This window comes from Emydura macquarii, unplaced genomic scaffold, assembly GCF_026122565.2.
Source record: "Emydura macquarii macquarii isolate MOO-44397 ecotype Brisbane River unplaced genomic scaffold, CSIRO-AGI_Emac_v2 contig_2205, whole genome shotgun sequence".
NCBI classification, from domain to species: Eukaryota; Metazoa; Chordata; order Testudines; family Chelidae; genus Emydura; species Emydura macquarii.
The window spans coordinates 19902199-19916745 of NW_027132342.1; the positions used below are offsets into that span (position 1 = coordinate 19902199).

At 44.2% G+C, this 14547-nt stretch overlaps 1 protein-coding gene across 2 annotated transcripts; it reads right to left on the reverse strand.

Moving 5' to 3' along the window:
- Positions 1-275: 275 nt before the first annotated feature.
- On the reverse strand, positions 276-13120 carry LOC137160787 (uncharacterized). Of its 2 annotated transcripts, XR_010921980.1 has the most exons (8): positions 12832-13120; positions 10469-10558; positions 9936-9998; positions 6388-6541; positions 5359-5433; positions 4775-4885; positions 4199-4288; positions 276-2526 (listed from the first exon to the last, which is right to left on the reverse strand). XR_010921980.1 is itself a non-coding variant. In XM_067559641.1 (7 exons), exons 1-7 carry the CDS (start codon positions 12924-12926, stop codon positions 2275-2277), a joined length of 855 nt encoding a protein of 284 aa, XP_067415742.1. In that variant the 5' UTR covers positions 12927-13080; the 3' UTR covers positions 280-2274. The 2 variants fall into 2 exon arrangements, 1 of the variants encoding a protein (XP_067415742.1); XM_067559641.1 differs by lacking the exon at positions 5359-5433 and having other exon boundaries at positions 280-2526; positions 12832-13080.
- Positions 13121-14547: the final 1427 nt, after the last annotated feature.

Here is a 14547-nt window from a genome sequence, read left to right on the forward strand (position 1 = left end):
TCCTCCCCACCTCCAGTAAGAGGGAGACTTGCTTGTGCTTAGCTGGGTGTCAGCGCCCTAATACCAACAGCCTGTTAGCTACCCAAACCTTGCAGGCAAACAACAGGTGCACTCCAGTGCCCGAGTCCCTTTGAAGCATTCCCCGGTAGTGTCCAGCCCCTTATCCACTGAACACTCACAGAAATACCAGGGCTGCTGTCCCCAGAGAGAGACAGGGCACACACCAACTTGCCTGATTTAACTCAGGATTACTGCTTTGCTTAACACCACGGTGCTTTGATATATTAATAGTGAAAACAAGATTAAGCATATCAACAAAGATCAGAGAGTCAAAGATTCCGGTGACTAGTGAGTGCGGATGATGGAAACAGAATGGGTTACATATAAAACAAAATCAAATCAACACATGTTTTCTAGAGCCTTAATTTAACTTCACAAGCTAAATCCCTTTCTAAAGAAGTTGATTTCACCCAAAGCCTTTTCTGCAGCATTTCAGCCAATGTTGATTGAGATCCTGTTTTCACAATGTAAACCACTGCTTGTTAACTTCCTAGGTGCAGGGTAAAAAGGTGTATTTTTGTCTTCTCCTTATACAACGAAAGTTCATTGTCCCTAGTTATACTCTCCCGCCACTTGTTTTTTCCAGCGTACTCTTCCCTATTAAAACAGCAAAAACAACGAGAGTTCTGTAGCACTTTAAAGACTAACAAATTTAATTTCAGCAGGCATAAGCTTTCGTGGGCTTCAGCACACTTCCTCAGATGCAGTTGGTAGAAATAATACAGCAAACAGGTAACATATATAGGAGGCAACATATACATATCCAAAGGCATAGACAACGATGGGGTAGGTGGATGAAAGCTGGGTACTTGAGGCCTAATGACAACCATTGAGAAGGAGGTGAGAATGGGTGATCAGAGCAAATTACTTCTTGTAATGAGATAGCCATTCAAATCTCTGTTTAAACCCAGTTTGAATGTGTCAAGTTTGCAGATAATTTCTAACTCAGCAGTTTCTCTTTCAAGTCTGTTTTTGAAGTTTTTTTGGAGAAGTATAGCAACTTTCAGGTCAGAGACAGAATGTCCTGGGAGATTGAAGTGTTCTCCGACTGGTTTATGGATGTTATTATTTTTTATGTCTGATTTGTGTCCATTTATCCTTTTGCAAAGTGATAGTCCAGTTTGGCCAACGTACATGGCAGAGGGGCATTGCTGGTACATGATGGCATATATAATATTAGCAGATGTGCAGCTGAATGAGCCACTTATGGTGTGATTGATGTGGTTAGGACCAGTGATGCTGTCACTAGAGTCGATGGGTGGGCAGAGCTGGCAACGGGACTTTGTGACTTTTTGACTTTGTCCTGACCAACAACTACTTCAGATTTGGAACCAATCTATACCTCCAAGTCAGTGGCACAGCTATGAGCACCCACATGGCCCCATAGTATGCCAACATTTTTATGGCTGACCTAGAACAATGCTTCCTCAAAACTCGTCCCCAAACACCTCTTCTTTACCTATGCTACATTGATGACATTTTAATCATCTGGACCCATGGGAAAGAGTCCCTCAAAGAATTTCACCGGGATTTCAATAATTTCCATCCCACTATCAGCCTCATCTTATGCCCAAATACATTTGTTAGTCTTTAAGGTGCCACAGAACTCTCGCTGTTTTGCTAAAAACTGACTAACATGGCTACCCCTCTGGACCTCTTCCCTATTAACTTCCCTTGCCTCTGTTGACTTCCTATGTACACAGGGATGCTATTGTGTTCGCTTACAATGCTTCATTTACATTTCGGCAGAGATACACATATTGTCTCCTGTCTGGAAGAAAACCTGCCATTCTCTTTGGTTGGTGATTCATACTTGGATACCAAATCTAGACATATTTTCAGTGCACACACATTACTCCTCACATAGTATCTGTACATACATTTCACAACCGTATTAATGACCAGTGCGGCCCTCTGGCTTTCACTTGAGACCTCTCATGGCATTCTTCATGGATAACTACTATGAAAGCAGAGTACAAGGTAAAGTGAGCTTGCCAGACCTATTAGGAATTGCGGTTACAAAGCAGCGAACCTTTTGTCAGCAGTTACCAATGTGTCTGTGTGTCACATCCCCTTCCAGGAGTATGTGCTACAAGAGCTAAAACCTAGACATATCCAGAACAAAAATGACACAAACTGCAAGGCTGCTCTTTCATTTTTTTTTAAATTGTTTTATGACACAGCGGTATAATCTGACTCCAGACAGCCTTGCATTTAATCATAAACTACAGCCTTCCTAAGTACTTGTCTCCCACGAGCCAGTACTGGCCACAGAAAATTTAATGGCATTCTGTCATCCAAGTCTTTCTTGTCCACATGCTCTATGCAAGCTGTTGGGATTCTTTCTATGTGCCACACAGCCCTAATGGGTGGATTCTGAAGAAGCAACAAACAGTAAATTTTGTAGCTCTCTGCTGCGAACTTCACTAGTGGCTGAAACTTCTGTAGATCAGGAGAAAGAGCAGGCTGAAAATAAAGGGAGAACAGTGATTATCGTAGGTGCTTTGCAATGTTGTTATGCTAATTGTTAAGCAGATTCTACCACCATCCTTTGACTCAGTTTGCAACTTCTATATACGGACTAACACCAGTAATGGAATTCATAAGCCAGAACTGACAGTGGTGAGGGAGGCACATCATTTATTTAGTCTGATCTCCCATCAGCAGAAGTTTTTGGTTATGGGACTCAGCATGCCAGAGGCCTGGCAAAATTCCTGGGCTGCCTTTTCTTCCACATATACAAACAAAGCCTTTCAGGAGATCAGAGAAAACAGAGCTTTTTGAAATGCCCAATCTGCAAGATGACGACACAGCTCCATTGCAGCCCTTATAGACATTTACCACAAGAAACAGTGTCTGGTTTTTTTAGAATTGAAACATAGGTATTGAAATCAGGGTTGCATCCACTTACTGTTGTCTCAGTTCCACATAGCACAACGTAACGTATGTCCAGATCTCATGGCCCAGCATGAATGCCAGATACACATTGTTTAGCAGCCCCTTCTGGCCAATGTAAGGTGTGGCATTAACAGGGTATGAAGAGAGGAGCATCTAGACCAGTGGTTCTTAAACGTTTTATATTGGTGACCCCTTTCATATAGCAAGCCTCTCAGTGCAACCCCCTTTGCCCCTGGCCCTCATGGGTTCCCCACTGCCCTTTCACCCTAACCCCTGCAACCTCCTCCTGCGCCCACCTGAGGAAACAGACCTGCATGTATTGCTGCTCCTCCACACACCCCTAGGGAGCTGTGCGTGGGGGGATGGGTGGGTGAGGAGTAACATCAGGGCTCCCTGCATCCAGGTCACTTTCCCCACCTGGACTGGGTAAGGGGAGGGCAGAGAGCAGCAGCTCCTGATGCTCACCTCACAGCACAGCCCAGGTAGGGAAAGTGACCTGGGTGCAGGGAGCCCTGGCTTTGCTCCTTGTTTCCCCCCTCACAGCCCCCTAGGGGGTGTGGAGGAATGTTGGTGGTGTGGGGGGGCGTTAAGCAGTATCTGTGTGTTACTACTCGCCCCCTCTCCCTATGTTCCTCCGCTAGGAGGAAGCAGGGAGGCTCACGGCCCCACACCTGACCGGGTCAGGACTCACAGCTCACGACCCCCACATAACCATGTCACTACCCCCTGAGGGGTCACGACTCCCAGTTTGAGAACCAATGATCTAGAGCGCCTCAGCCAGAGGCGTTTCAATGTGCAGCTACATTACAAACTTAGACTGGTATTTTAACTACCTCGCTGATGGGTGTGAAAAATCCACACCCCCTGAGTGACACAGGTACACCAACCTATCCCCTGTGTAGAAAGCACTATGTCGACAGAAGGGCTTCTCCCATCGACATAGCTACTGCCTTTCATAGACGCGGATTTCTCCTCTCCGCATAGTAGCGGCTTCACCACAGCAGTACAGCTGTTTGCACTGCTGCAGGCTTTTATGTGTAGATCTGCCCTTTGAGGGAGAAAGAAGGAAGAATAAAAGGGAGGGGCTGGACAGGAGAATCCTTGGGGTCTGGAGAATCCCAGCCCCATGGAAGAAGTGGACAATGCAACACAGAACTCAGTGGTGTGTCTTTTAACACCATGCATTTCACAGACATGTCTGAAAATGGAACCCCCTTCCCAGGCTTTATATTTAACTCACCCCACTCACGGCTTGGTAAAAGTCTTCTCCATAGCTCAGATAGAGATTTTTAAGATGATTCTTTATCTCTCTTACTAGCCCAAGGGGCAGCTATGAACCAAAGAAAGAACAAAACAATCTGAATTAGCTGATATGAAATGGGAATAATCCATTTCCTGATTATCGGCCCTGTTCAGGAAAACAAATGTTTCCAAACAGTGATTTCAAAACTTCCAGCTCCAAGGGTTTGGGCAAACATGGACGTGGAAGGAAGTTTCTGACTTTTGTAAATGCAATCCAGCCATTCTCCTGTCACACCAATTACAAACATAAAGGAATCACAGAGTTCTTCTCACCTCCTCTGCCCATCCCTCACAGCTCACAATTAGCTCAAGTTATTTCCATTGTAGCTGCCTGTCTAAATTAGGGCTTCCACCATTGCTCACACTGACTGGGAGATGAACCAGTTTTAGCAGCAGTGGGATAACTTGAGATCTTTCCCTTTTATGCATAAGGCTGGAGAGAGGTAGCAAAGCAAAACAGGTTACCCAGCTTCCCGCCATTACCCAGGTTCTACAGTGCTGTAATGTTAAATACCTGTTCACCGTCAAAAAGACTTGTGGTCTCATTTGAAATTGGTATCTCAAGAAGTTCAAAGACTGGACGCATTTTTTGCGATAGATCTTCTTCACATTTGTTGAACACAGCCTGCGGTGCAAAGATAACAACAGATCTCTGTAAATAATGATGAGGACCAAACTAGAAGCATGGTGCAGTACGTACAAGACGCAGGTTTCATGTGCAGTAGCGAGGTCAATCGATTGTAACATCCCTCAACTGACAGAAAGGCACCTCGCATCCACATGCAAAAATGCTGCTGTCAGGGCTTGCAGTTATCTCAGTACTTTGTAGAGATAAACCCTCAATTAAGTGAGGGCCAGTGTGGGCACCTCCCACTGGCACAGTCGGTGCAGACGTTTCTGACAGCAGTCTCTTAATTTCTGTGCACCTGTGCTGCCCTCTTAATTGTACAGTGATGATTTGGATCAATAAATTAGGAATCAAAGCTAGATCTCCTCTGTAGTACGGCACAAGGCTAATCACAAGGAAACCAGACTAGATACTGCAACACTCTCAGCTGATGCCTACTTGGAGTGAGAAATGGGAACAAGGAATTGAACCTGCTCTTCTGAATGCGAGATGTGCGCAGCACACTATTAGGTTGGTCTTCCTGGCATTCCATAGGCCATGCTGGGCTGGAAAATAAGAGGTAATGACTGAGTAGCCAGCCCTAGTGTGATACTTCCCAGGGGCATGTAGGGTTGTGAGGCACCTCACTACCACCTGCCCTTAGTGTGAGGAAGTCTTGTCTGTGCCTGCTGTGGGTCAGCTCTCCGACTCCACCAGACTCGGGCAACACAAGCCCTGCCTTCCAGGCCTCCACAGTCCTCACTTCTCTGTACAGGCTAGGAATAGGCACACACCAACCCCCGAGTCCTCCGAGTGTCCCTCTGTAGCATCCAACCTCGAATTCACTGAACACTCTTAGAACTCGCAGATTCTCTGCTCACAGGACACACCAGTTTACTAGAGCCAACACAGGATCACCTCGCCGCTGAACACAGAGCACTTAGCACAGAGCACAGATCGTGAAACAAGAGTAAGTTTTTATCAAAGTACAGACATTCAAATGATAGTAAGAAAGAATACTGGAAACAAATAGCAACATATAAAACAAAACCATAACATGCCTACTACAGCCTAGACTAAACTCACAAGATATTCCCCTGTCTCTTATAGGAAGGCTTATCCCAAATCCTTTTCAACCAGGATGACTGAGATCCCCTTTCATCTCCAGATGCGCTGCCTTTGAGTGACCTGCCTTCAACTACAAGTCCTTCAGAGCGTAATTTTCAGCAGATATTCTAGGCTTCTCACATATTCTCCATACACTCGTTTTACAATGATTATGATGTCAAGTGTGACACAGGCTTTCATTAGAGACCATACATGGCATTCTTTTGATGAACCTAAGGGATCCCTGTAGCCCTATGTCCCCTGCCAGCTGGCATCAAGAGGTTCTTGGGTCACATCTTGTATCCTGCTTGATCTTGCAATTACTAAATGGCAGCTCATTAGACTGGCTCCTACAGGGCCATTATTTTTTCCAGACTATATGTTTGAGTTCTAGGATATGCATATGAACAAACCTTAATTATGGTGCTACTTTTTTCATATGTCATTGGGAAGGCAGAGTCACTTGCAGCACATTTGGTTGTCTCCCACTCATGTGTTCTGAGCCTGTCGTACATCTCCAGCACAGATGATTCTTGACAATGGTCATTCAGGTTTTCCAATTCAGGGCTAAACCAGAGGTTAAAAAGTTCATTTTAAAATGGGAAAGAACTAGATACAAAGGTGAAACACCAAGAATAATGGAGATTTAATTCATAAAGGGATCACTAATAATAACCTGGCAATATTTATGAATTGCTATGTAATTCACAAGCATCACAGTCTCTATTCTGCACTTCCCACCCCCAAACTGATATCCCACTGCCCAGTAAGTGTCTAGGTGTACCAGCTTCTGTCTGGAAAAATATCACTCTCCCAGGGCTATTTCTCAAGTAGCTGCTAAGATCATCTAAACAGCATTTGGTTTTTTCCTTGTGAGCTTGCTTCTTTCATCTGCACTTGAGTACTGGGTCAGACACAGAGGTGTCATAGTCCCCCATCTCACAGTGGCCAATAGTACACATGCCGCATGCAGGCTGCGAATCTGGGAAGGGGACACTTCAGCTGCCAGGGTGGCATGGAGGGGTTACAGCACTGGGAGAAGGATCAGGCTCTTTGTAGAAAGATAAGCTCTGGAGGAAATATTTACAAATACCTACTTTTGCTCTACAACTCTTTTCTTTTCCTTCTGCTTTTCACACTCTGGCTCCAGTTTACTCACAAGATTGGATGTACCTGCATCCCTGCATGTCTGACTGTCCTGACTCAGCAGAAAGCCGCTTCACCACTGCCCTCCATCCTGGTGGCATCTTTTCCCCCTTTGCCTCACAGATATTGTACAGGATACAGCAGGCAGCAATAACTGTTGGGCTATTTTTCTCACAGAGATCCAATCATCGCTCAATTTCTAAACACCTCCAAAATTTAAGGGCCAGGTGGAGCAGTCCACCGCACCACTTTACTTTGACTGATGGTTGAACAGTGACATACCAAGGAGGGAGGTGGGGGGGCCAGGCCCTCAGACGCCAGCCTACAGGGGAGGCGCTGGCCCAGCATCCCCTTCCCAGGCTGGGGTGTGAGGCTGCCCCATCTAAGCCGGCACCGGGCTGCAGGACTGGAGCAGCGGATAAGTGCAGGGTGCTGGGGCAGCCCTTCAGGACAGGCAGGTGCGCAGGAGGCTGTGGAGCGGCCACTCCCACTCCTGCACCCCTCTGCATGTCGTGAAGGGCTGGCCTGACCCCCCTCCGCCAGGCTGATAGGTGAGACCTCTCCCGTCCGAGCTGGCACCGGGCTGGAGTGGGAGAGGCTGGCGCCGCGTGGTGGGTAAGTGGTGGGATGAGAGGGTGACGGAGCTAAGCCTGCATTTGCGCCCCCCCTCCAGGCTTCATGCCCCTCCACAGGTACAGATCCCGCCTCCCTGGAGCACCTGTGGGGTGGCACGGGGACCCCTCCTGCCCTGCGGGTGGGGGTGCATGAGGCGGGTGGTGCAAATGCAGGATTGGCCCCCAGATGCTGGAGACCGACGGTACACCACTGCCATTAAAATGCTCTTTCAATGCCTCTTCAGCCACATAGCTCTGCATTGAGGTCTTCTCATAGCCCAGATGTATTTATGGCCTTGCAATGTTGTGATGCTGCTGCCGCCATATGCGGTGTTGTTGCATTGTGATGGGAGGATGCAGTGTGGTCATACAATGATAAAATGTCATGACATGATTATTTGTCTCACATGGCACTAGATAGGATTCATTTGGATACTGCAGGGACTTCCTAGCTGAGATATATCTACTCAGGAGAACGGTAACGTCTATTACAAACTATGGTCTGACCCAGCACCCACTGAAGTCACTATCAAAACCCCTATCGACTTTGATAAGAGCAGGTTCAGGTCCCGTATGTCAAAACCTTGGGTAATAAACATCTTTTGATGGACAAGCAACACTGCTCCTCCCTCACTCCTGAAAATCCCCTTTTCCCTGAGCACTGAAGCATGTGCTGCTATCTTCATGCACTTTCGTGAATTTTGTTTGAAATGTTTGTAGAGTCCCAACAAGTTCAAAGAAGACAAGTTAAAAGGCACTACATAGATGGGAGGAGGGGGATTGGCCACAGGTGAAGAGGCAATTCACAGAAGAGCAACAAAAATACAAAATACTCATTTCTGGGCAAATCTCTCACTCTCGTTGGTGGCCTCCTGTGATGTCAAACCACAGGTATCAATTCCATTTGCTGCTTACTGACTAGAGATGGGACAAACCAAGTTGAATAAAAGAAACACAGATGGGAACAAAGCAAAACCCAGAAATCAGAACTTCTTTGGAGATGTTCAGATCCAGATCCAGCCTTTACAGCCAGCCTACTATACTTTGTTGACCCAAAACTGTGGATCCAACTTGGTCTGAATTTGGGGGGAAATTTGGATCTAGCTCCAATCTCTGTAGCACGGATCACTTTCTAGAAAAAATCTGAACTTTTGTCCTACATCAACCGAGTCTCGAGTCTGACAAAATTCTAAGAAAATCCTTTCAATTTGAAAAAATTTGATTAGCTCTTTCCAGTCTCCTCCTCTTATACTGGCTGCCTCTGTAATTCCTTTTTCTAGCTGGGATTGGAAGGGAGAGAGAATGCTTTCATTATAGTGCTATCATGACCAGGAACAGAACAAGTTGCAGGAAATCTCACACTAAGGCCTGTTCTGGTCCAATGTCCAGCCCAGTTATGTGGAGTTCAGATAAGGCTAAAAAAAATCCTTTCTTTTGGTTGTTTATTGGAACCAAACAGTTTTAAATTTGCTCATCACTACTCTTGATCATTTGGGAGGGTTCATTTTGGTATTTTATGCTTGTAAAGCGTGTCTTGAAGGTACTGTGTTTTTTCTCTGAACACAGTTTAGCCCCTTCCACCCTCATCAGCATCCCAGCTGCTGTCCTTCCTTTTAGGAGCTTGCAATGCCACCCCTTAAATAGCTGTTAAGAGGTCACTGCTAAGTAATGCAAGACTCTCTCTTTCCTCTACCCCAGCAGCAGAGTATGTCATGATGGCAGCTGCACTCATAGTCCCTGCCAAATATAAGTTTACCACCTGCCCATTCTATATCAGGGTGGGTGGCTTTATCCTGTGTCCTACTGATGCACAAAGGCTATTACCTATTCAACAAACTATCTGGAACAGAAATAAAGGTCATCATATTGTTTCACAATATGACATAATTTCAAGATGCTATCACACGGCTTAGTGAGGCAGTGGTGTTACATCACATTGTTAGATTTGCCTGGCAGGACAAACTGAAATTGATGGCAGCCTCAGGACCTGACCCAAGAAGGCAGATGCCAAGTGGGAGCAATGAAGCTAGGTCCAATCACTAGCATGTTGCTATTTTAGTATCAACACCCACAAGCATTCTGTAGACTTGGCAAGGAGAAAAAGCCACTTGGAAATGTACAAGACTTCTTTGGTATGGTAGATACTTGAGAAGAAAAACATTGTGATTCTATGTCATCAAAGCTTCACCCTCCCCACTTACCTGAGCCTTTCTTGCAAAACCTGTATTCGTTTCTCTGCGCCTTCAAATCGAGCATTCATTTCCCTTCCATGGGGCAGAGAATGATGCAAAAGAATTAGAGTTAAGAAAATATCCATAACATAATAACAGCTGCAAAAGCTAAAGGCCCTCCCAAATTCTTAGTCATCCCTTCAGCAAAAAAGCTAAACAGCCAAGATTTATGTGGCTGAAAACATATCTGTCTGGCCTAGTGGCCATGGCTTGCCCCTGCCATGTGGGAGACCTCTGATGATCTTAGTCACCCTCTCTCTGTCTCTTTCTCTAGGAGTCAGTGCCAAGGAATGGTGCAAAGGCAGGGCACTGAGCCTCTGGAGACAAGGAGGGCCACATATTATCCCCGTAGCCAAAGAAGAGGCTGGTGTCTCAATAAAAGGCAAGGAAGACAAACAACAAGAATGATGCGAATCTCAGGGATCCTTTAGTGACATGAACAATTGTTTGGCCCCAGGGGTTGGAGTCTAAAATGGAATAAAATTTCAGATCACCAAACTTACCGGAGGTTGTCTTCCAAATATTTCACCCGTTCTTCCATCTCGGTTCCATCCAAATTTGTGAGCTTGCCTTGTGGAGCCTCCCTTTCATCTCTGTAGGGCACAGAATTATTGATGATGACAGATAACTCAGTAAAAGTCTTTCTAACATAAGAGTCTAATAGACCCATCCCATCACAGAAAAAAAGAGGAAATTCATAACATCTAAAGATATCAAACCAAAATCCCTACCCCAAGCTGATGTTTTACCCCAAAAGAGAGACATGCCAGAGACTCCATGCAATCCAATCAAGACTTCATTTTTGCTACTGATTTTATGTGGAAGGTGCTTACACATTACCATGATGGGTGGCAGTGTAAAACCCTAAAATAGATAGATTAATGTTAGCAATAATCACTAGGGCCAGAGAAACTGGACAAGATAAAATAAGAACTCACCACACAAAACTTAAACTAAATCTAAAACCTTTCACAGGTTGGGGAAAAAATCTAGCTAGCTATTTAGCTTAAACCAGCTTTCAATTTTTAAGTAATTTTTATTTTAGAAAGTGCCAGTTACAAAAAGAGTAAGAAGGAAATAAGTTGTAGCATTATAAAGATATTTTTTCATTTTTATGGATGCTTCTGTTTCCCAGTTCTTCCTGGCACCAGAAGTGCCAAATATTGTTCTGGAGAGATTTCCAGCTCAGTTTTGTGGGTTCAAGATATTCCTGCAGTTCAGTTAGTGACTGAGTAATGTGGAATCAATGAATTAATCATAAAATTGATTAACAGAATGCCTGGTCTGAAACTGGTCATAGAAGGCCTGGCCTGAAGTTGTAGCCTGAAACTGACATAGAAGCCCCAGGCTAAACCATTAACAGAATGCCTCAACTGAAATTAGGATAAAGATGTTAAAATCCCACAAGAGGTCTCTGAACCACACCCAAGAGACAAGTCTCTGTTATGAGCCTTAAGCCTTATTGAAGTGTGAACAGACTTCAACTGTTTTGATAAGTACCAGTACCTGCCCCCCTTTGTCTTACTGGCCCCATAGAGACTTACTCCATACAAATTAGCATTTGAACAAGTATTGTGTCACCACCCATCTTCGGGTGTTAGCCAGGGTCCCTGAAAACCTGATTGTATAATCAAGTGACTCATTGGGTGTTCCTGTGAGGGCGTCTGGTGTGCCCCACTGTGCATTGTGATTGTCTTTCCTGTTAAGTATAAACTGTTAATCAAATTCCACTATACGATCAACATGTAAATGAACCTAAGCAACCCCTATATAAGTCTTTTGTATCTGGTAGCCAGGTGAAGTACATTTGCCCAGCATCTAGACATACTGCTTGACTTCCCTATAGCCACCTGGGTTTTCCCTATGGCTATAGTATTCCCCATAGCTATGGTTATGTGACTGTGTGTGTGTGTCACAATTAAAGCTGCACCCGATCCAACTTTAAAATGTAGCAGTGTGATTCTTTTCCACGACAGTAAGGATCTGATTCCCCCCCCTCCCTCCCCCCCAGTCCCCCCGGATAAAGCATAAGGGAACCAGGGGCCATTGATAACCATAGATCTATAATTCTCTTGTAGGGTTCAGAGCTGTTGAAACAAAGCACGAGAATGAAGCCCATGATACCCCTCAGTGAGACTGTAGCTTTAACAGCCCCACTGGCCCATGAACTGTTGCTCAATATTAATGAAAGGAGCAGTTCCCTGGCTCTTCGCTGGGTGTCACTGCTTTTGAAACGGAAAAGGGATCCCAACTGTGCAGCTTAAGCTTGCTCCATCTGTGTAATGATCCGACTCAAAACTCCAGATCCAAATACCCCCAAATTTTAGGGGAAGTCCAGCTTTGGAGCTGAACTTGGCAGCTCTGCTCCATCTGTAGTTAAGACTTACCACACAAACACCTACAGGCCAAGCTTTAGCAGCTGAACATAGGATGGTTCAGGGTGTGTGTGCGTACATGCGGCTGAATTCAAATGTGCAAAAAAGGCCAAGTTCAGCAGTGCTCAGTGAAAAAGCCGACACTGTTCTCCCCTCAGAGCATATGCAGAAACAACAGTTTTTCAATGAAAACAGTTTAAACAAAAATGGTAATTTTCTAACTGAGGCTAAATCAAGGAACTTTAATGTTCCCTACGGGGAAGGACAGGGGAAGTGCAGAATTTTGTCATTTTGGTTGCAAATATTTGTGTTCTTCATCCTGGATTGAAATTTGCAAATACCAGGAGAAAAAAAAATGACGCAGGCTGACTGCGAACGCTGACAACAGAAAGAACGCTGCATGAGAGTTTCACAACTATTTTTAAACAGAAACTTAGAGCTTCTATTAAACATGCATTAATTACCCACTGAGTTCCCCTTGCCCAGCGTACCTGTAAGTCTCTTCTGAAGCCCCCTTTCTGTGATCCAACTCCTTGTACTCCTCTGGCTGAGCTGTGACTGGCTTCGGCAAAGTGCTTTGCTCCATGCTTCTAGTAAAATAGCAAATGTCTCTTCCAAACTTTCCGCACTGAATGCAAAACTAATTTCTTTGGCTTAGCTTTCTTATGATGGTCTACGTATCCAGTCACCCCCTTCACTCACTCACACTATAAACATTTTAATGTATCACTCCTGCAGGCTGAAAAAGAGACCGTTATTGCTATTTATAGTTTTAAATATGTGGGGGTGTTTAGATGTGTTGATGGTATCCAGATAAGTAAACGGACAGACTCTATTTGCAAAACCAGAGTAGAAGGCTAAGAGATTTGCTGCTCTGACAGTGGGAGCTTGATTTAGAACATGATCCAATTTCCATTGAAGTAAATGGGAGTCATCACATTAGAGCTGGGTGAAAAATGAATTTTTTTTGGCCTGTGGGCAATTGCACAATTAAAAAATAAATTGTTCCAGTTCAAAATGAAAACATATCTTCAACATTTTCAGCAAATTGAAAAATCCAAAAATAAAAAATAAATTGAATGTTGGGTCAATTGAACTGTTTTGTTTCTGCAATATTATTTGCGCTTTTACATTTAAAAATAAAATTAAATGAAATTTTGAAACACAGTTGTTTCAAACTAAACCTATCAAAATTCTTTGGTTAGAAAATATTAAATCAGGCTATTTGGCATTTTTCAGATTCACATAAAAATTCAAAATAAAAAAATTGGCATAATTAACATATATTCGCAAATGTTTGGATGTTATCAAATTTTTTTGTTTATTGCCAAAAAAAAGTTTCCCATGAAATTTGCTCAGCTCTACATACAGCACCGCTCCTCAGTCACAGAAACAAACCAACAAATGCAAAGCCTACAAATTGATCTAGCTTTCTCTCCTACAGCCAGGAAAGGAAGCGAGCGCGATTATTATTGCTATTGCTAGTTTAAAATACTCAGGAGACACTCTGATACTATAGTGCTAGGAGCTAGATAAGTAGTGGCATGGGTTTGGAAGATGGTTTCTGACTCTTGTAAGTGCAATCCAGCCAGTCAATAACAGGCTCTCAGTCACGTGACCTACCATACTACATACGACTCTGCCATTCTCCTGTCACACCAATTACAAACATAAAGGAATCACAGGTCTCCCATCTTCTCTGCCTGACCCTCCCCAAAACTTGGGGAGATAAACCACAGGGAGCAATGCTGTGTTGGCGAGGATTGGATTTAAATGACTGTATTTTTTCCCTATCTGATTCTCTGCCAATTGTCAGCAAAGCAGCTAATGCATTATTGATGGTGTGTAGAGTTAAAAAAGCAGCCCTACATTACAGGAACTGTCTGCTTTCACTTTCTAGTTGTGATAAATCATATCTAACCAATTTGGGAAGAGGAGGAAAAAAAAGCTGTTTTAAATGCCTTTTGGAGTGACTCTGCTAGAGCCCAGAGTGACAGGCTCTAGGGCACAATTCAACAACCTTTGGAGGAGGTGGGGAAGTGAAACACTTTTGGCTGACACTTTTGATCCTTTTACCATCTAGCTGCAAACATTGGTGGTGGCAATAGCAGCAGTGTTTTTAACTGTTGCTCCCACCCTGGGTTATTTCATAGAATTTGTATAGTGTTGGCTACAGTGGTAGGCATTGTAAGTCAGTATAATCAGTA

Coding starts and splice junctions, on each gene's coding strand:
- LOC137160787 (XM_067559641.1), bottom strand. CDS start 12,926: ATGGAGCAAAGCACTTTGCCGAAGCCAGTCACAGCTCAGCCAGAGGAG. Junction 9,999..10,468: donor TATTTGGAAGACAACCTCCG/GTAAGTTTGGTG, acceptor GCCCCATGGAAG/GGAAATGAATGCTCGATTTG. Junction 4,289..4,774: donor GTCTTTTTGACGGTGAACAG/GTATTTAACATT, acceptor TTTGGTTCATAG/CTGCCCCTTGGGCTAGTAAG.